General features: G+C 40.3%; 1 protein-coding gene across 1 annotated transcript; it reads left to right on the top strand.

Annotated features, from left to right (window-relative positions):
• The first annotated feature begins 757 nt into the window (after positions 1-757).
• Positions 758-5,686, top strand: klf6a (Kruppel like factor 6a). Its single transcript, XM_014157467.3, has 4 exons — positions 758-1,124; positions 3,155-3,737; positions 4,753-4,876; positions 5,243-5,686. The coding sequence occupies exons 1-4, from the start codon at positions 1,023-1,025 to the stop codon at positions 5,292-5,294; spliced, it is 861 nt and encodes a 286-aa protein (XP_014012942.1). The 5' UTR covers positions 758-1,022; the 3' UTR covers positions 5,295-5,686.
• The last annotated feature ends 15,026 nt before the right edge of the window (positions 5,687-20,712 follow it).

Raw genomic sequence — 20,712 nt, 5'->3', positions numbered from 1 at the left:
GGTAACCTACTCTGCATGAGTGTGCCCTTCATAAAGTTTAAGCATATCTAAATCGTTGACTATGACCATCTTTCAGTTGCTAGACAAACAAAATACTGGACAACTGCTGTGCATTCTGCATAGCTGCGTTTTACCAGAGTGGTGTAGCCTATTTGAGTCATGAGCGATGTGGCACTTGGCTCCCCTTGTGGAATTTAGCTGTAGCCTACTATCTTGCGACTGGAGACGGTGGTATGTTAGTAAGAAATGCCAGTGTGTGAAACTCCGAACAACTTCAAAAAATAAGTTTGTTTCAATGATATAGTCGGCAAAAAAAAGCGTATTTCAAAAGATTCAAACGAAATTCCAGTCATTCTCGCATACTGTTTCAAAAGTATTTGTCTTGTACTGTATGTTGAAACTCTGTCAAACAACTACACAGTGAAACTGTTTACAAAGAGGAAAAATTGTTGCTTCTCAGATGCGCTCTCCGTGGCGAAATATGCAGAGAGAGGCAACTCGCTGACAGTTGAATAGAGTACATCACACATATATATACTTTTCTAAAAATAGCTGTCCAATGAATGTGAAGGAACTACGAGTCAAATTCACCAATAAAAAAAGAGACAGGACCAAATTATGTCAGGAGACGATTATGATTGGTTGGTTGTGATATCATATGCGCGCGGGCAAGCTGATTCGAGTTCATTGGTTAACGTTCCAAAAGCGTAATGCTGTCACGAGGGGGTAGGTAGGTTGCGAGGTTTGAATAAGGAAGTTTACATGGTACGGGCTTCGCATTTAGTTCAGTGTTTGCAAATAGAGTAACTTCATCACCAGTAAGCAGTGGTCTGCCAACGGGGAAGCAAAACAACGCTTGTTTGCAGTGCGTGCTATTTGCATTAGCTACAGATAGGGTTGCATGTGAAATTAAAACAAGGATCTTACTTACCTGTTCGAGATTGACCAATATTTTGAATAGTATCTTGATTCTCAAGAAAAATATTTCAGTGCAGCTCTTTAGCCAACATTTGGGATTTGAAATGGATGTTCTACCCATGTGCAGCATCTTTCAGGAACTTCAGATTGTACATGACACGGGCTACTTTTCAGCTTTACCATCCTTGGAGGATTACTGGCAGCAGGTAACATTTTTATCCGTTCATTTGAAACTGTTTCATTAAACTGAAATAAAGATAATGTGACCAATCAGACTGGCTGTTAGCCTGGCATGACTATAGGCTACATGTGTTCAAGTACGTGCAAACGAATATTAATTTATACAAATGGATACATTATATACTACTAATTACACGTTGTTACGATATTCTACAGCACTTTGTGTCAAACATTTGTTTTCTTCATTTTTAAACAAAATGTAGATGATCAATGTGTCAACTTTTGTTTTGTAGTAGATGATCATGAATTGTAACATTGCAGAAGCGTCAGTAAACTACATACATGCAGAATTCCGTGGCTAGCTGGATGTGTCAAATTCGGCGCGTGTGTTAGAGTATGCGAAAAAAGAACCAAGCGTGGTTCGTATTTCAAGGGATACCTCCGAATGGAGGACTAAACGTGTTATTTAACCGGTTACCCACAGATGCACAAGCTATGTTCTTATCTTGTTTTATACAGATGGCTGATTCGAAGTAGAGCATTGTTGCCCGTCAAAGCACGGCACAAGTCTAGTTCAGTGAGCCAGTGTTTGACAGCTCGGGAATCTCACTTGAAATGAATGAGACCCGACCAATATAATTTCCAGCATTGTAGTGTTGTGATATTTCTGAGCGATGTTATAGGCTTGTTTCTGAGCGATGCTACTGTAAGTAGCCTTCATATCGGAAGTGAATTTGAAAGCAATGATTTGGTTCGAGTAACGGAGTTGTTGTCGTTCAAAATGCTGCGGAGCGGAACTCGTTCGTAAGAGGATCTGATGAAGTAGTCTAACCGGAATGCAGCCAATTCAACAATTTAATTTTGAAAGTGGATACAATTTACACCAATAAAGTGTAACAACTGACCCCTCGTATTAATCATGACGGGACGGCCTCGTTTGTAGTCATTTTTCTGAAGATATTTGCAGTTCATACGTGATTGAAATCGATCCAAGTAGTTTCCTTCAGGCATTTGCGAGTTGGGCACGGAGCCAACTTCTTCCTAGCTGCCATAAGAGATTTAACTCTTTCAACACAGCCACAAATAAATACTGTCGAGACTGGTAGTGGTAAATGTAAAAATGTAATAACTTATTTTTACCAAAGAGAACTGGAAAGGGTATTTTACTTATCAAAACCATAGTTTGAACCAACCATAAGGTTTATATTCCTCTGAAACACATCGCATTAATTTGCATGTCGTTCAGTGGGTTTCAGTATGCTCATATCCACACTATCAAATGTCAGCAGTGACCAATTCCGTGCGAATTCGTGTGCGCATGAGAAGATAGTATTGCAACTGGAAATGATTGGTTTAGATTGTGGAAGGGGCATTATGTGCTTTGCCTGGGGCATAATTTTTTTTCTCCAACTGTTCTTGTCAAACCAACACGCTGCCATACCTCCAAACAGATTACTCTTTATTTTTATGAATACTCAAGATATAGTATCAAAACTGAATTAATGTATTATAACATTGAGAAACTGAGTTCTGGGGGGTAGGAAGGATGTGATTACATGCAATGCATCGTATCAGTCAGTCTGTGGCAACTGAATGAGTCTTGGGGAAGCAGGAAGTTCAGTGGCTTCCTTAAAAGGACACCAAATGTGCTCTGAGTCATTCATTGTACCACAGAACTGACAATGGATATAGTCCCTGTTCCTCCACACATACACACCACTTAGGATATGCAGTTTATGACTGCTCAACTTGCGTATGTAAACATGTAGCCTAGCTAGCTTAAATTTGGTCACAACCATGTGATAGTCAAGAAGAGCCCATTTCTTGTTTGAACATGTGTTTTCGTACTAGTGTGAAGCTGTAGTTTACCCAGACTAACCTTAGCAGGTCTGCCTTGTGAGCCAAAGGAAACAAGTTGCATAAGTTTCTTGTCATAAAACATCAATGAGGTTGATACTGCTTCATGTGTTGGTGGTCTGGTAGCTCCCTGAAATGCAGTACACCTGTGATCTCTTCTATATATTCTAAACATCTGTTTTGTTTGTTCCTGAACCAGACTTGCTTGGAGTTGGAGCGGTATCTACAGAGCGAGCCTTATGTCTCAACGACATCCGACATCAAGTTGGAGCCGCAGGAGCAGGACCTCTGGAGCAAGCTGATCTTGGCCTGCGGTGATAAAGCGATCGACTCTGACCCAAAGATCCCTCTGGTCAAAGAAGAGGACAATCAGGATGGCCAGATCTTGGAAACCAACAGTGTAAACTCTGATGCCAGCAGCGAAGCTTCAGACAGTTCCGTGGAGCTCTCGCCAACACACAGCTTTACCTTGAACCCTCTGGGGTCGGTTCTGGCCGGTTCTGGACCTTTTAGCCCTTCTATCATTAGCACTCCCCCATCCTCCCCAGAGGTCAGCTCGGAACCCAGCATCTCACAAGGCTGGGGAAGTGTAAACACAGAATTGACCTTGCCGGTAAAAGTCCGGACAGGCGGCATCGGAAAGAACTCGGCAAAGTCTGGGCTGGTTGGTGGAGACGCGTCACCGGACGGGAGGAGACGGGTGCACAGGTGTCACTTCAACGGATGCCGCAAGGTTTACACAAAGAGTTCCCACTTAAAAGCACACCAACGCACTCATACAGGTGAGAAAGCAGACATTTCCCTATGCTATCACACCCCAGGCCTCTGCATTGCATAACCTTGGGGCAAAATACAAACCCTGTTGGTGGAAGTGACAGTGATGGTACTAAGTTTCCTTACTTCCTCACTGTTACACAAAAGCAATGTCTTATTTGACTGTCATTCTTTATTTAACCAAATGGTATTGCCTGTCTGGTTAGCTAGTTGTGTAATGTAATTTAAAGAGCCAAAACCAGTTCATTGCGTGTCCTCATGCAGCCACAGAGAGAGTGCCACACAGTGCACTCACTCTCAGACTATTAGCCGTACATGACTGGATACCTAAACTGTGACCTAATCTATCTGGAATGTGTCTGAATGCTGTGGGGGAGGGGAGGCATTCACACTGAGGGATGCAGTCCCAGTGCACATGGGAATACAAGGGACTTGGGTTCCATCCCAAATGGTACCCCATTCCCTTTATAGTGCACTACTTTGACCAGAGCCATAGTACGGCTAGTAGTGCACTGTATAGGGACTAGGGTGTCATTTGGGATGCAAACATTAGCCATGGCTCTTCAAAACGGATTGTTTCACCATGGGAAAAGGGAGGCTGTTGAGTGGGGGCCTGTATGGTCGTTTGACCATCCCTTGTTTTTTTATTAGCAGCATGAAATTGCACGTGTGTGGTTTTCTCCATGGGCTCTGACCCATGAAGACCGCTATTGCGTCCGGTGTATAAAGGACTTTCTGCGTTCCAAAACATGTTTTGCGTTGTGAAAGCAAAGTGTAACCAGTTCATTTGAATTTAGACCAAGTGTCATTGAGTGAAGTTGTATCGCTGTCAAGTGATTACCGCTGCATCATCTCATCTGGTCATTTCCTTTCTCTTTACTACCAAAGGTCATTGACCAGAAGAAAGACTTCAGCTTAGCACACAGCATTTTCTTTCACATTGACTGGAGGTAAAAAAAAATGTATTGTGCAATATTACATACATTTCACAATATTAATGTTTTTCTCTTGTTTATTTTATAGGTGAGAAACCATACAGGTGTTCATGGGAGGGCTGCGAGTGGCGATTTGCACGGAGTGATGAGCTAACCAGACACTTCAGGAAGCACACTGGGGCCAAGCCATTTAAATGCAGTCACTGTGACCGGTAAGCTCCATCACTCTGCTATCTACAATAGAGACCACCTGCACCTGAGTGTTTACCCAATCCCTCTTGATACCATTTAATCAAGTGTTAGAAAAGAATGATTGTTTTACTAGAGTTGTAACGATGTCTGTTCATTCAGTGATGAGAATAGCATTGCATTGTTAACAAGTGCATAATGAAAATGGTTAGTCATGCATAATGAAATTCTTAAAATATGTAATTATATTGTCAGGCTGTTTTTATGTTCAATTGGAATCTGTACTTGTATCCTTGACACACTTGTTGGTTTTTGTAGTAGTGCTGCTACTACTACTACTTTTTAGGTACCCTCCTGTTCACACTTTCCTTCTCTCTCTTTCTCTCAAGGTGTTTCTCCAGGTCCGATCACCTTGCCCTCCACATGAAAAGACACCTCTGAGCAGGTCGGAGCGGAGCGATGTTAGCCGTTTAGTGAAACTAACAAACGCAGCGAAAGGAAATGTCGTCTCCTAACCAGCCTCATGGTTGAACTGCCCTTGAGAGGAGCGAGCTAGGGGAGCGTGTTCTAGCCAAAGTATGCCATTTTGCACCATACCCAGTGCCTCCGGGATGGATGGACCCCTTGGAGAAGGAAGGCGCTCTGAAGGTTGCCTGTCCAAAAACCACAACAACAGAGGACAAAATCATGTACAGACAGAAGGAAGCAGCCAATTGAATTGAGGGACTTGAAAGAAAAAGAAAAAAAAAAAACTAAAACAAAGACAAAAAAAGAATTAACGAATGAATGAGTTGAATGTGTGGTTGGTGCATGATGTTTTTGAGGTGAATGAATGAGTTGAATGTGTGGTTGGTGCATGATGTTTTTGAGGTGAAGCAACTGTCTCCTGGACAACTGATACACTGGTACTGCTTTACAAAAACGGTTGTCTGAGGTAAGCATGTGTGCACTGCGAATGTCTGACTTGGTTGACTGGCCTGTGTGCAAAGAGGGGGAAGCAAAGGCGGTCTGGTACCAGTGTTGCTGTGGACTGAATGGTGTCAGGGAGCAAGTTTATTCTTTTTTTTCTTGTAGTTGTGAGAACGTGACTGCCTGCCTGACTGTCAAGCAGCAGTGAGACTGAGTGAAGATTGGGGTTTCTCACCAGAAGCCTTGAGGGGTTGTGGTGTTGAGTGGTATGGGGGGGTGATGTGTTTTGTTCCCCCCCGTTCAGCAACCCAGGCCAGGGCAGAAACTCCACAATGTGAGTCCTTGAGTGAGAGGAGCTTTTTTTGGTGTTTGGTGCAGCTACTAAATGTGCAATGTGTTACGTAGCTTGTTTTTTTTACAAGTTACAAAGCAAATTTTTAGTCCATTGTATAAGCTGTGTGCTTAGAGGTATAACACAACTATACTATAACTTCAGTATCATAGACAGGTGTTGCATGGTTCTAGGGTTTGTTCTCTCTTCCTGTTATTCTGTAATCAGGACTGCAAATAGATTCCAATAAAAGCGCAGCTAAATACGAACGGTTAAATGTTACAATATTGTACATAAAGCCTTGATGATTTTTTGTATTATTATTATTATTATTACTTCAGTACTTCTCTTTCTCTCTCTTTTTGGTTTGAGAAACCACTACTGCTTACTTAGCAACTGAATCATTCATTCATTAAGCTATTTTTTTTTTCTTTCACTCATCGATGCCTTGAGGACTATCGGATTTGATTTTGTATATTCTATCTTCTTTTCTACCTGGTAATGCACTGTTGACGACCTTAATGGTGCCTTATGCAAGTGACCTATCCTTGTGGGATGGATGACTACTCCTTGGAGGGTGGCGGGGGGTCACACTGTTGTATGGGTGATTGAAAAGCTTTATTAAGGCTCAATTTCACATGAACTTACTTGCACCTTTCCTTGTTTTCAGAGACTGCTTGGTCTATTAGCCCTATGTAGATTGTGAATAGTGTTTTGTGTGTATAGCATGTACAGTAAAGATCCTCCCTTGTTAGGTTATATTGCATAGCACCCCGATGATCTATATAGTACATTCAGTCGATTCAAACCAAGACTTGTATAAAATAACTTCAAGTCATCATTTAGAGAGCACTTATAACAGTATATTATTAACCCAATTTTCTACCACTGTAGTATGTACTGTGTCTACGTAGTTATACACATTTGGTATCAAGTGAAAATGTTGCTCAAAGGTACAAAAAAACCTGATGAGACGATCGGACTAGGTCTGGGCTGGCACCCTATTCCCTCTTTAGGGCACTACTTTTGGGTCCATAGGGCCCTGGTCAAAAGTAGTGCATCATAAAGGGAATAGGGTGCCATTTCAGACACAGTCTAGGACATGAACTTGTGGTTTGCATAAAGACAAGGCTGACTTGAAAGGAATGTGATGGTGATGTAGCTGCTTTCAACAATGCTCTAACAGTGGGTTTGTAGAGAACTCAGGGGCCCAGACTCAGTGTAGGGCAATATCCCCCCCTGCAACCAAAGCTGAGGAAAAACCCTAAAGATTTATTGTAATTAACAAGCTCCAGTTGGACAGCCCTTGCCTTGTACTGCATCTCTGTAATAAATTGCTAAAGGCTTTGCTGGCATAGAATTTATTACGGACTGCTGACTCTGGGAGTTTGCTATTGACCCGTCTGGGCAGCCGCATTCGTTGTTTTGGTCCAGGCAGCTACATTATTATCAAAACCAACGTGAACAGGATTCTGAAGAGAGAAGAAAAAAAACATCTTTCTCCCTCCCCATTTGAAGCTGATTCATTGTTTATGTACACACTTGAAATAATTTGAAGACTTCAGGACATTTTTGCAGGGTAAGGGACCAAAATAATGTTAAAGGATAGCTTATTGTGTTATATTCGTCATTTAAAAAAAAAGTCTAGACTCAAGGATTGGTGAGATTTAACATTGAAATATAACAAAGTGCATAGACTTATTTTATTCAGTATCAGGGACATGCCATGCTTTGTGGGTGGAAAGGAATTTGACATTGCAGCAAGATCAATGTAGCAGGGCCACAACATGGATTTTAGATCAGATTGTTGTAAGAGGGAGGATGAGTACAACTTGAAACGGCCTGCTGCAATAAAATTACACCGCCAGCAACAGCAAGACTTTTGTGGCAAAGAAATAGAACAATGACTTTCTGTCTTTGTAACAGAACAGCAGCCAATATCATTCAGGTGATAATCGAGCCTTAATTAAGCCTCATGTTTGCTTACATCTTAACCTACAGTTTCCCATTGCTGTCTGCATCCCAAATGGCACCCTATTCCCTATTAGAGTACTACTTCAGACCAGGGACCGTAGGGCTTTGTTCAAAATTAATGCATTATATAGGGAATAGCATGTCACTTGGGACGCACTCTGATTCTCTCTTCCTCTTCCACACACAGCGCCCCTTGTTCTTTACAGAATCTTTGTCAAAGAAAAAAAAAAAAAAAATATTCATTTTGTAAGATTGTTTGTTTTTTGCTTTATGACGTTTTATTTGAAATTGTTTTGCAAAATTGTTATATTTCTGTATGAATGTATTTTTTATTGGAATAATAAGAATCTTATCAGACTTATGCTTTGTTTCATTTTTTTTATCTTCTCACTTTATTACATCGTTCATATTTTCAGGGCTGCAGATCGGTTTATGTACTCAGAGGGCTGGTTTCCCAGACATGGATTAAACCTAGTCTTCTATTAAGAAACCCTTTCGATGGATAATCTCCATTGAACATTCCTTTTAGTCTGTGTCTGGAAATAATCAGTGGAACTAGCTTGGTCCCATCTGCTGTAGCCAACTCTTACATTTAAGTAATCGTATCCAGAGCGACTTACATACATTTTTCAAACTGGTCCTCCGTGGAAATCGAACCCACAACCTTGGTGTTGGCAGTGCCATTCTCTAACAGCTGTCATGTCATAGAGTTGGCTACTGCAACAGTATAGGACCAGGCTTGTAGAACTAGCCCATCCAGTCAGCATTTCTACATCAGATAACAAAGTTTTCATTAGGTTTATAGTCTTGAGATTCTATTCCAAATGGCCAATAGAATTAGAAAGGGAACATATAGTCAACATACTTGTGATCAGGACAGCTAGATTGGTGTAAGGGAGAAATTGAAGGCAACTAAATCCTTTCCCATTTGCTCTGATACTAATCTTATGCTGCACATTCATTATTTGCTATGCATAATCACCGTAATAGGCTCCACAATTAAACTATTACTCAAGGTTTAGGTATAACTGGTATCCCTAATACTCTCAACATGTGTCTGTGCAAGAGCTGAAGAGCTTTGTCAAGCAGAATACTTTTCTCCTTTTGGATACAACTCCTAGCCAGGAGTTAGTAAAGGAGTGTGTTAAAGGAGAATTGAAAAGCTGGTTAACTTATTTTTGAGGACTTTTGCCATCCACTGTTTACCTAAAAGTAGGTATCTTGTTATTGATCCAGTAGCTCCCAGTCCCCTCCCTCCTTGGGGTAGTAAATACCAGACTGAAAATGTCTCACCAAAAAGGAGAAAATGGATACCTTGGAGAAACCGGTTGGGAAACAGAAACCTGCAGTAGCGGTGTGTGGGTAAAATCACTGGGTAACGCCAGGGGGAAAAAGCCAGAAAAAAACCAACGTGTGATAATTGTGTTGTTTGCTCTATAATCTGTTAGTGCAAATGCCTTGTGACCGTGATATAGAGGCCTAAAGGCCGAGACAATAAGACAGTGGCAGAATAAATTCAACCACACATTTGCTTCATCACAAAACTGGAGAGTAAACCACTGTCCGGTGGAGTCCTCAAGGCATATTGCATGTAACTAACAGTTACAGTCGTAAGTTTACATACACTTAGGTTGGAGTCATTAAAACTCGTATTTCAACCACTCCCCAAATTTCTTGTTAATAAACTATAGTTTTGGAAAGTCGGTTAGGACATCTACTTTGTGCATGACACAAGTAATTTTTCCAACAATTGTTTACAGACAGATTATTTCACTTATAATTCACTGTATCACAATTCCTGTGGGTCAGAAGTTTACATACACTAAGATGACTGTGCCTTAAACAGTTTGGAAAATTCCCAAAACTTATTTCATGGCTTTAGAAGCTTCTGATTGTCATCATTTGAGTCAATTGGAGGTGTACCTGTGGATGTATTTCAAGGCCTACCTTCAAACTCAGTGCCTCTGCTTGACATCATAGGAAAATCAAAAGAAATCAGCTAAGACCTCAGAAAAAAATTGTAGACTTCCACAAGTCTGGTTCATTCTTGGGAGCAATTTCCAAATGCCTGAAGGTGCCACGTTCATCTGTACAAACAATAGTACGCAAGTGTAAACATCATGGGACCAAGCAGCCGTCATACCGCTCAGGAAGGAGACACATTCTGTCTCCTAGAGATGAACGTACTTTTGTGCGAAAAGTGCAAATCAATCCCAGAACAACAGCAACGGACCTTGTGGAGATGCTGGAGGAAGAATATACAGAAGTATCTATATCCACAGTAAAACGAGTCCTATATCGACATAACCTGAAAGGCTGCTTAGCAAGGGTGGCAGCATCATGTTGTGGGGGTGCTTTGCTGCTGTAGGGACTGGTGCACTTCACAAAATAGATGGCATCATAAGGAAGGAAAATAATGTGGATATATTGAAGCAACATCTGAAGACATTAATCAGGATGTTAAAGCTTGGTCGCAAATGGGTCTTCCAAATGGACAATGACCCAAGTATACTTCCAAAGTTGTGGCAAAATGGCTTAAGAACAAGAAAGTCAAGGTATTGGAGTGGCCATCACAAAGCCCTGACCTCAATCCTATAGAAAATTTACACCAGCTCTGTCAGGAGGAATGGGCCAAAATTCACCCAACTTATTGTGGGAAGGTTGTGGAAGGCTACCTGAAACATTTGACCCACGTTAAACAATTTAAAGGCGATGCTACCAAATACTAATTGAGTGTATGTAATCTTCTGAACCACTGGGAACGTGATGAAAGAAATAAAAGCTTAAATAAATCCTTCTCTCTGCTATTATTCTGACATTTCACATTCTTAAAATAAAGTGGTGATCCTAACTGACCTTTTCCAGCACCATTTCAACTTCAACATTTCAGCATCATCAAATCACCTATGCTTACTCTAATACAGTGACAACTAAAAGGTACCAAAAACAATTTATTCCAATCAACGTAAGCTAAATATGTGGCTGTCCATGGTTCTGATTTCTGTGTGTGTGCGTTCATGCAAGTAGAAAAAATATGTTGACTCACCCTACTTGTAGAGAAACACCAATGCCATCTTCCTCTCTTTCATGTTGATGAAATGGCTTATCACTCTGTCATATAGTACATGCTTTAATTTTTGTTGTCCTATGCTACCTGGCTAAAATACTTGCTCGCTAGCCTAACTTCCTTTCATGGGCAACATTAGCTAGTTAACATTAGCCTTCTACATCTACTGTAGCTACATATTGAACTTCCATTAATGGTTGGATCAGAATAGCCGTTATAATCATTGGCCAGTACGGAGAATTAAGTAAAACCACAAGTCCATATCCCTATCTCCATCCATGGCTTATTTAGGAAAGGGTAAATTTTAGCTAGCTAACTAGCCACCGGAGGACAACAACACAACGAGATGCAACAATTCAAGTTGTTTCTTTCAATGACATATGTTATCAATGCGATTTAATAGGAGTGACGCCAAATCCAAACTGGCTTCCCTTGACACTTTCTTTGGTGCTCCAGGACCATTCACAGTTGAGCTCCCTCAGTTTAGCTCAATGCTGATTGGCTATTATTTTATACTTTTTTATCCAGGGAGGCCAAATGCTAGCTGGCTTACCTTGCATTCAATCCTACGGGCGGCAACAGTGTCATACTCTTTTATACCAGACAGCATCAGATAGATGGCCTACACATACAAGGACAGAGGGTACTTTCTCCGGTAAATTGAAGGAACATTATGAAACACAGAGAGACTAAATATAATTTGTTTTCTTTTTTTCTTGTTACATTTTTGGGGGAAGCCTAGCTTCCCTTGGCATCCATTAATGCATGCCACTGGAAACCTAACCTACCTATCGAGTTCTGTTTACTCAGTCTTGTTTTGCCATCAAGGTTTGGGTTGCGTTCCTCATTCCCCAAACATCTTGAAAAAGTTCAGGTTTCTTGAGTAGTGCACTTCTTTCTGCACCGATAGTTCTTAGGGCTACAGCAGCTTTGCTCTCATCAAAGCAGTATAAATAATTCATCTCCATCTCTGATTGCCTTTAGCATTTATTAGCATGATGCTTTTATACACTTGTTAGATAATTACTCTAACTTGACACTAATAACGGTAAGATGCATTGCAGTTGATAAACCATTAGTAACTAACACACACAAAGATGTAAGTGAAAAAAACGCAATGTTACTTCCTTCCTTCCTTTCCCTATTCCCTTGGTTGCAGTGGGAGAATGGGAGAACTTCTGCATCTCTCTGATTCCCAATAAAACCCCTCTGGTTTTAAATTGAAGTTCAGCCCTTCAGTTGTTAATTAAGCTCACTGTAGAGACCCTCCCAACCGCAGGATGTGGAGGAAGAGGAATGTTATTGCTGCCTCCAATGCTGATATGAAGCCCTTCATCTCCTAGAGTTGCCACTTGATATCCAACTTGTAAAACATTATCAAAAGCATGAAGGGTCGGTGCCTTGCATAATGTATAGATGAGGTGCAAGACAAGCTGCTATGTACTGTAATATTCCTCTGATGGACCTGTGATTGTATGAGACTATGTAGACTAGGCTCAAGTAGAGAGATTATATGATTCTGAAATGATTGCCTTGAAAGCAAAGTTTCCCTGAGGGGTCATTTAAAGGTATGACATGGCCGTGACATTCTTCAACAACATTGAGGGGGAAGAAGTGAGTCGTTTTAAAAGTAGAATAGAATAAAATAGAATGGGATATAACTTCAGTATCTCTGTTCCATGGAGCTATGACACTTGTTGTGATCCCCTGATGATAGACCTGTGTGATGATAAGCGACGTTACGTCCCCTATAAACCTTATGTCCCCTACAAAAGGAAGCAGTACCTTTGATTTCATATGTCATATTTGTCTCAAAACCCCCTCAAGACCCTGGATTATCAGACATCAAAACATCAATTTAAATAAATCATGTCTCAACCTTAATGTACCAGGAAATACATTCAAGATTCTGGGGTCGTGCCCTTTCACATCATTACAAAGAAGAAGAAGACATGCTATCCATTCTAAACGGCCACGGTTGCACAGCACAATTGCAAAGATTTTATTTTTTAACTCGGATTTCTTCTTCCAAATTTTGACAGAGTGAGAGCAAGGGAGAGAGAAAGAGAGAAAGAAATGAATACAAAACTGTTTAAAATTAGAAACCCATGTCTATCCACCAGACACTGCTTTGCCTGACTGAATGCAATAAATGTTTCAGAAAACGTTTGAGTGCAGTGTGGAAGCAGCACAGCGAGTTAAATGAGGGGAAATAATAAGGGAAGAGGAGGTTATCAAGCCCTGAGCCCTGTTCATTCAGCCAGCCAGACTGCAAGTCATCATCACACCATGCAGGCTTTGCTTGGAAAGTGCTTGCGTCAGGGATTTCTCTCTCTCTCCTTGCTAATGGGTTCTATTATGACTTAGGTAGGTCGGATGGAAACGGCCACAGCTGAAATCAGAGGTCATTGGCCCCTGTTACTGCTATTTGATCATCATCATCATCATCATCATCATCATCATCATCCCTCTCATCGTCAGCACCAGAACTTAGATAAGGATACGATTTGCCTACCCTTAAATAATGCATATTTACCTAACAACGATTCCCCTTAAATTGGATTCCTCAGCTAATTACCACGTTGCAATTAGTTGTTTGAGAAAAAAGGGATCTGAGGAAGTCGTCGTCCACAAAGGAGGATTAGAGGCGTTTTAGCCCAGAAATGCCAGGATGAGCTCTATCTCACTATAACGCTTTTCCCTTTTAACTCAGATTAATTTCAGTCACGACCAAACTATAAAGGCTCTGATTTCTTTTTGTGAAAATTTAGCCATCCCTTAGAGAGAACTCATTTGGAACTAAGAAAGAGAGGAGCGGGAAGCGTTACGTCAGAGATTTGAGGGTGATGTATTCTTTTGTAAGAGCCAGCGGGGGGGTGCTAGCGGAACTCACCAGGGTGATGTCACAGGGCGTGACCTTGTCACGGAACTCTGGGTGAGCGAGTGAGCATGGCAAGAGCATGTCTGAGCTCTATGCAAAGTGTAGCCAGCCAGGGTGACATCATCCATACAAGTCCTGACTGGGGGGCCGAGGAGCACTGTGTCCATGTAAGCCTATAGTACGCTAGTTCAAATAAATGGGGATGCAAAATTTCAACAAGTGATACCATGATATTACACTGTTTTGAAATGTGAAAATGCAAATCCACATGAGTTAGATTTTCACATGGGAACGTTTTTCACATAAGATTTTCACATGTGAATGTTTTCAACATGTGAAACTGCACATTTCATGCGAGGGGAAACATGTTATTTTCCTCACATGAAAAGTTGGAGTTAACATATTAACACAAAATGCAATACATGGTTTCACATGTGAAAAACAGACCTCACATGTCTCTTTTCTTTTCATGTGAAAGTTTCAGCTCAACATGCGAAAACAGCTTTCACAAGTGAAAATGCACATTTCACGTGTTTTTTTTTTGGAAGGGAAGTAAATATAATAATATGGGGTTTTTAAGATACAGTGCCTTCTGAGTGTGTGAATACTTTCTGAAGGCAGCCTGAATTAAAAAATGTATTCTTTATTTTTTTATGTCGCTGGCCTACACATAATACCCCATAAGGTCAAAGTGGAATCAGGTTTTGACCCATTTTTACAATTTAATAAAAAAATAGAAGCTGAAATGTCTTGAGTCAATAAGTCTTCAACCCCTTTGTTATGGCAAGCCTAAATAAGTTCAGGAGTCATTTTATGTGCTTAATAAGTCACATAATAAGTTGCATGGATTCACTCTGTCTGCTATAATAGTGTTTAACATGATTTTTGAATGACTACCTCATCTCTGTACCCCACACATACAGATAATTGTAAGGTCCCTCAGCCGAGCAGTGAATTTCAAACACAGATTCAACCACAAAGACCAGGGAAGTTTTCCAATGTTTCGCAAAGAAGGGCACGTATTGGTAGATGGGTAAACCAATTATATAAAGCAGACATTGAATATCCCTTTGAGCATGGTGAAGTTATTAATTACACTTTGGATGGTGTATCAATACACCCAGTCACTACAAAGATACAGGTGTCCTTCCTAACTCAGTTCCCAGAGTGGAAGGAAACCACTCAGGGATTTTACCATGAGGCCAATGGTGAGTTTAAACAGTTACAGAGTTTAATGGCTGTGATAGGAGAAAACTGAGAATGGATCAACAACATTATAGTTACTCCACAATACATAATTGACAGAGTGAAAAGAAGGATGCCTGTACCGAATAAAAATAGAAATGTGGCAAAGAAATTAACTTATTGTCCTGAATACAAAGTGTTATGTTTGGGGCAAATCCAACAACAAAGTACCACTCTTCATACTTTCAAGCAGGGTGATGGCAGCATCACGTTATGGGTATGCTTGTCATTGGCAAGAACTAGGGAGTTTTCTTACGATAAAAAAAAATGGAATAGAGCTAAGCACAGGCAAAATCCTAGAGGAAAACCTGGTTCAGTCTGCTTTCAGACACTGGGAGACAAATTCACCTTTCAGCAGGACAATAACCTAAAACACATGGCCAAATCTATACTGCAGTGGATTACAAGGACAACATTGAATGCTCCTGAGTGGCCTAGTTACAATTTTAACTTAAATCGTCTTGAAAATCTATGGCAAAACTTTAAAATCGCTGTCTAGCAATGATCAACAACCAACTTGACAGAGCTTGAATCATTTAAAAAAGAATAATGTACAAATATTTTACAGTCCAGGTGTACAAAGCTCTTAGAGACTTACATAGAAAGACTCACAGCTGTAATCACTGCCAAAGTTGATTCAAACATGTATTGACTCAGGGGAATGAATACTGATCTAATCCAGATATATTAGTGCTTTATCTTTCATAAATGTTTTACAAATGTTAGAATTTTTCTTCCTTTCTGTCACTACAGAGTATTTTGTGTAGATCATTGACAAAATAAACATAATTAAATGCATTTCAATCCCAATTTGTAACACAAGAAATTGCGGAAAAAGTAAAGGGGTGTCAACACTTTCTGAAGGCACTGTAAGTGGTACCCTGTTCAGCTAAAATAGTGTAAACATCTTTAATCGATATGACTACACTTGACATGATCACTTAGTGCTGACCTTTCAATATGACCCCACCTGGGATTTAAACTCACAATCTCTGTAATTCAGGGTATGCTGCCACAAAGTCTGTAGTGTTCACAGCAACAAGTCCCCAACAGATATATTACCTTTAATACATCTCTGCACTTAGCAAAAGAGTGCCATCTGCACTGCTATTTTACACTGAACCAAAATATAAACGCAACATGTAAAGCATTGGTCTCATGTTTCATGAGCTGAAATAAAAGATCCCAGAAATTTTCCATATGCACAAATAGCTTATTTCTCTCAAATTTTGTACACAAATTGGTTTACATCCCTGTTAGTGAGCATTTCTCCTTTGACAAGATAATCCTGACAGGTGTGTCATATCAAGCTGATTAAACAGCATGATCATTACACAGGTACACCTTGTGCTGGTGACAATAAAAGGCTACATTAAAATGTGCAGTTTTGTCACACAACACAACGCCACAGATGCCTCAAGTTTTAAAGGAGTGTGCAATTGACATGCTGACTGCAGGAATGTCCACTAGAGCTGTTGCCAGATAATTTAATGTTCATTTCTCTCCCAGAAGCCGCCTCCAACGTTGTTTTAGAGAATTTGGCAGTACGTCCAACCGGCATCACAACTGCAGACCCTGTGTATGGCGTCGTGTCTCCCAATGGTTCCCAACTCGGGTCCCTGAGTACCCCCAACAGTACATATTTTTATTGTAGCCCCAGCCAAGCACACCTGATTCAACTTGTCAACTAATTGTCAGGCCCTTATTGAGTTTAAGCAGGTATGTTTGTCCAGAGCTACAACAAAAATGTGTGCTGTTTGGGGTCCTCGAGGACCAGAGTTGGGAACCACTGGTGTAGGTGAGCAGTTTGCTGATGTCAACGTTGTGAACAGACTGCCCGATGGTGGCGTTGGGGTTAAGGTATGGGCAGGCATAAGCTACGGACAACAAACACAATTGCATTTTATGGATTGCAATTTGAATGCACAGAGATACCGTGACGAGATCTTGAGGCCCATTGTCATGCCATTCATCCGCCGCCATCACCTCATGTTTCAGCATGATAATGCACGGCCCCATGTTGCAATGATCTGTACACAATTCCTGGAAGCTGACAATGTCCAAGTTCTTCCATGGCCTAAATACTCACCAGACATGTCACCCTTTGAGCACGTTTGGGATGCTCTGGATCAACTTTTACAACAGCATATTTCAATTCCCGCCAACATCCAGTAGCTTCACACAGCCATTGAAGTGGAGTGGGACAGGGCACAATCAACAGCCTGATAAACTCTATGCGAAGGAGATTTCTCAAGCTGCATGAGGCAAATGGTGGTCACACCAGTTACTGACAGGTTTTCTGATCCACACCCCTACATTTTTTTAAAAGTATCTGTGACCAACAGGTGCATATCTGTATTCCCAGTCCTGTGAAGTCCATAGATTAGGGCCTAATGAATTTATTTCAATTGAAAGACATCCTTATATGAACTGAAGCTCAGTAAAATCTTTGAAATTGTTGAATGTTGCGTTTATATTATAGTTATCAGTTAATCTGTCTATTCTCTCATGATTGATTTAATGTACTTATTTTGGCAATTTGTGTGTTTTCTGTGTCGTTGTCAAATGTTGGTGGAGCATATTATTCTGCTTTAATGTTACTCCTGAATCACTATGATAAATATAATAATTTTTGTTGAGCGTATTCTTTACAAATCTGAGATTTACTTTGAAGTCGAAAGTGTAGGAATACAGGTGAAATCAGTTATCAATTAAATCACGTTTCCATCCAACCATTTAATGTGGATGACTACCTGATGCATTAAAATACCCAGCTACAGACATGGTGGCATAGCAGGAAGATTGGACTGTTGTTAACCAAGAGGTTGTGAGTTCAAATCTCAGCTGAGGACCTGTTGAATTATAATTACTGTGTACATGAACAATGTAATCGTGTGTCAAATATGTAAGTTGACCATGTGATGTTCACGGGATATCCTAATGACGTATTTTTGTTTGCAGGGCATCACGTGTGGAATCTAATTTGAAAAATATCCACATTTGAAACTTTGGAACACTATCATCATGTTAAGTGTTCCAAAGCTACATGGTTCCACATGATTTCACATGTGAAAGGTTATGTGATCAGATGTGAAAATCCATGTGAAACTTCATGTGAAATATCATCACATGTGGAGTGTTCCAAAACCACATGGTTTCACATGATTTCAAATGTACATGTGCAAAGCATGTGGAAATTTCACATGTGAAGTCATGTGGTTTTTCCGTAAGGGTCGACATACAACCTTTGGGTTGCTAGACGTTCACATTATATGCCCCACCAGCTCCTTTTGTTTTTGCCTTAAGTAACCTTCTGTCTTATGTAACCATATGTAACATATCATACTAAATTCAGTGTCCCTGATTTTCATTTACTATGTTACATCTAGTCATGAGACCAGGCTGCAGAGTTTGACAGTCAAGATTGGTGAGTGGTGGTTCTTAATGTACAGTCTTTCTTAAGTGTCCCTGATGTACTGGTGTGTTTTTCCCTACATGCTTCATCTCATTATGAAAATTGTGATAGGTCACACAACATTCAGATGTGTGGATGCTATGCATCACCATTATATTTGCATTGATGATTATAGGTTGTTGTGCAGTTGCCATACCGTTACATAATAAATGCATTGTTGCTTAGAGGCTTAGTTTCAATGTATAATTGTTTCCACCGGAGAAACACTGGCTTTATAACTAGGGCTCTGAGTTTTTCCTGGTCAGGTTACATACTCAGGAAAAACTCGTGGCCCTACTAATTGTATGTAAAGGCAATATGTTCCTTTGAAATCCATACGCTCTATATTCCCTTGGGAAAGTTACGTAATTTTTTTACCTTTTCAGTGGACATTGTGAGACATCTAGGGAACTGTTCCCTCCATTCAAATGCCCCCACTCCAACAATCAGAACTGCATGGATTGTATTCACATATCCAGGGGGATACCAAGCTCTTATAAAAGCCAGTATGATTTTCAATCTCTGAAAGAGTAGCCTGACACCTGGAAAGAACACAGACCCTTATTAGTTTGTGTCAAGGACTGATGCTTTCTGAAAAACCCTTCCTAGCCTTTCTCCAGGTGAGCTCCACACATTTGCATTAATCACCATGACAACTGCCTCCTCTCCGCTTGCTATGCCCAGCGGAGGAAGGGAGAGATGGCGAGCGATAGAGAGATGGTGGGAGAGAGAGTCTTAACCATGTGTATTCTAATTTCACACTTTATGAATGTTTTTACTTTGTACTTACAGTGTCATCCATTCAATTTTGACAAAGCTTTGACAAATGTGCCAAACGAAGAGTTCACAATGCTCAGGTTGGATTAGTTTCTCCTTCTGTCCCCGCCACTGATGTTCTGCTATTATCGCCACAGAAAGGATGAACTACTGTCTGCTAGTAAGAGTACCAGTTGCATTGATAATGGGAAATATGAAAATAGGTACTAAATTGGACATACAACCATCCTGCAAAGCATTGGTGACATAAAGCTAATACATGCACATTGATGACATACAGTAGAACTACAATGGTTCAATGTCACTATTTTAACAATGAGACCATGTTGCATGGACACCTGACCTACAGCTTCTCAATAAACATAGGAGTTCCACAGGGTTGGGTGCCACCCCCCTTACTCTTCCTCATAGGTATACTACAGTATGAATCAAGCAATTCACAGTAATTCACAGATGTTTCAATGTCCTCAGTGTCCTCAGTGTATCCCGGGAACATAATAGCGACAGGATATAGATAAAACATGTATTATTCAACAAGTATTATTATTCAAGTTACTTTTGTATTTTAGATTTGAGATAAACCTGTATTTGGTCTATTTCATTTTCGATATAAAGTAATTACCTTCAGGTGTATTACGGATGATATTAACTCCGTTCGATATTTGCATTTCATTTTATCCTCTTCCACAAATGAGCACATGCTTTTGGAAAGTAAAATACTTACACAGAATATAAATCTGTCTCTCCTTTCCTCTCAACAAATTAATTTCTGAATATACACAGGCCTTGGAGGAGACCCTTATGGTCAAACTAATTAATTATTCACTCAAATATTAAAGCACTAAGGACATGCATCAGGTGATTGTTAATCAGAGAAAGTAAAAATAAGTTTAAATAGTTAGATATTTTCAAGTAACAGAACTTAACCCATACACCCCACGGTATGTCTGTAAATGCAAAGACGTGGTCCTGTTGGCATTTAATGGGTACAATTTAAACACATATCACTCTGCACCTTCCAAAGACATCCACATTAAGGTATGGGAGACAAAAACGAGTTGGTAATGCACAGAGAAGGGTCATCCTAAGGCTTCATTGGCATACCACTCAGTCGAGGGAGGGAGAAGAGAGACAGAACATACACCCTCCATTTTCATCTGACATGTTGTGTTTCGGAGATTAGTAGAGTACTATTTGAGGGGAAAACCTCTCCTCCAATTA

The sequence above is a fragment of the Salmo salar genome, chromosome 19, assembly GCF_965601325.2.
Source record: "Salmo salar chromosome 19, fSalSal1, whole genome shotgun sequence".
NCBI classification, from domain to species: domain Eukaryota; kingdom Metazoa; phylum Chordata; class Actinopteri; order Salmoniformes; family Salmonidae; genus Salmo; species Salmo salar.
The sequence above is the reverse complement of the archived record's forward strand: the minus strand, read 5'-3'. Positions and strand labels throughout refer to the sequence as shown.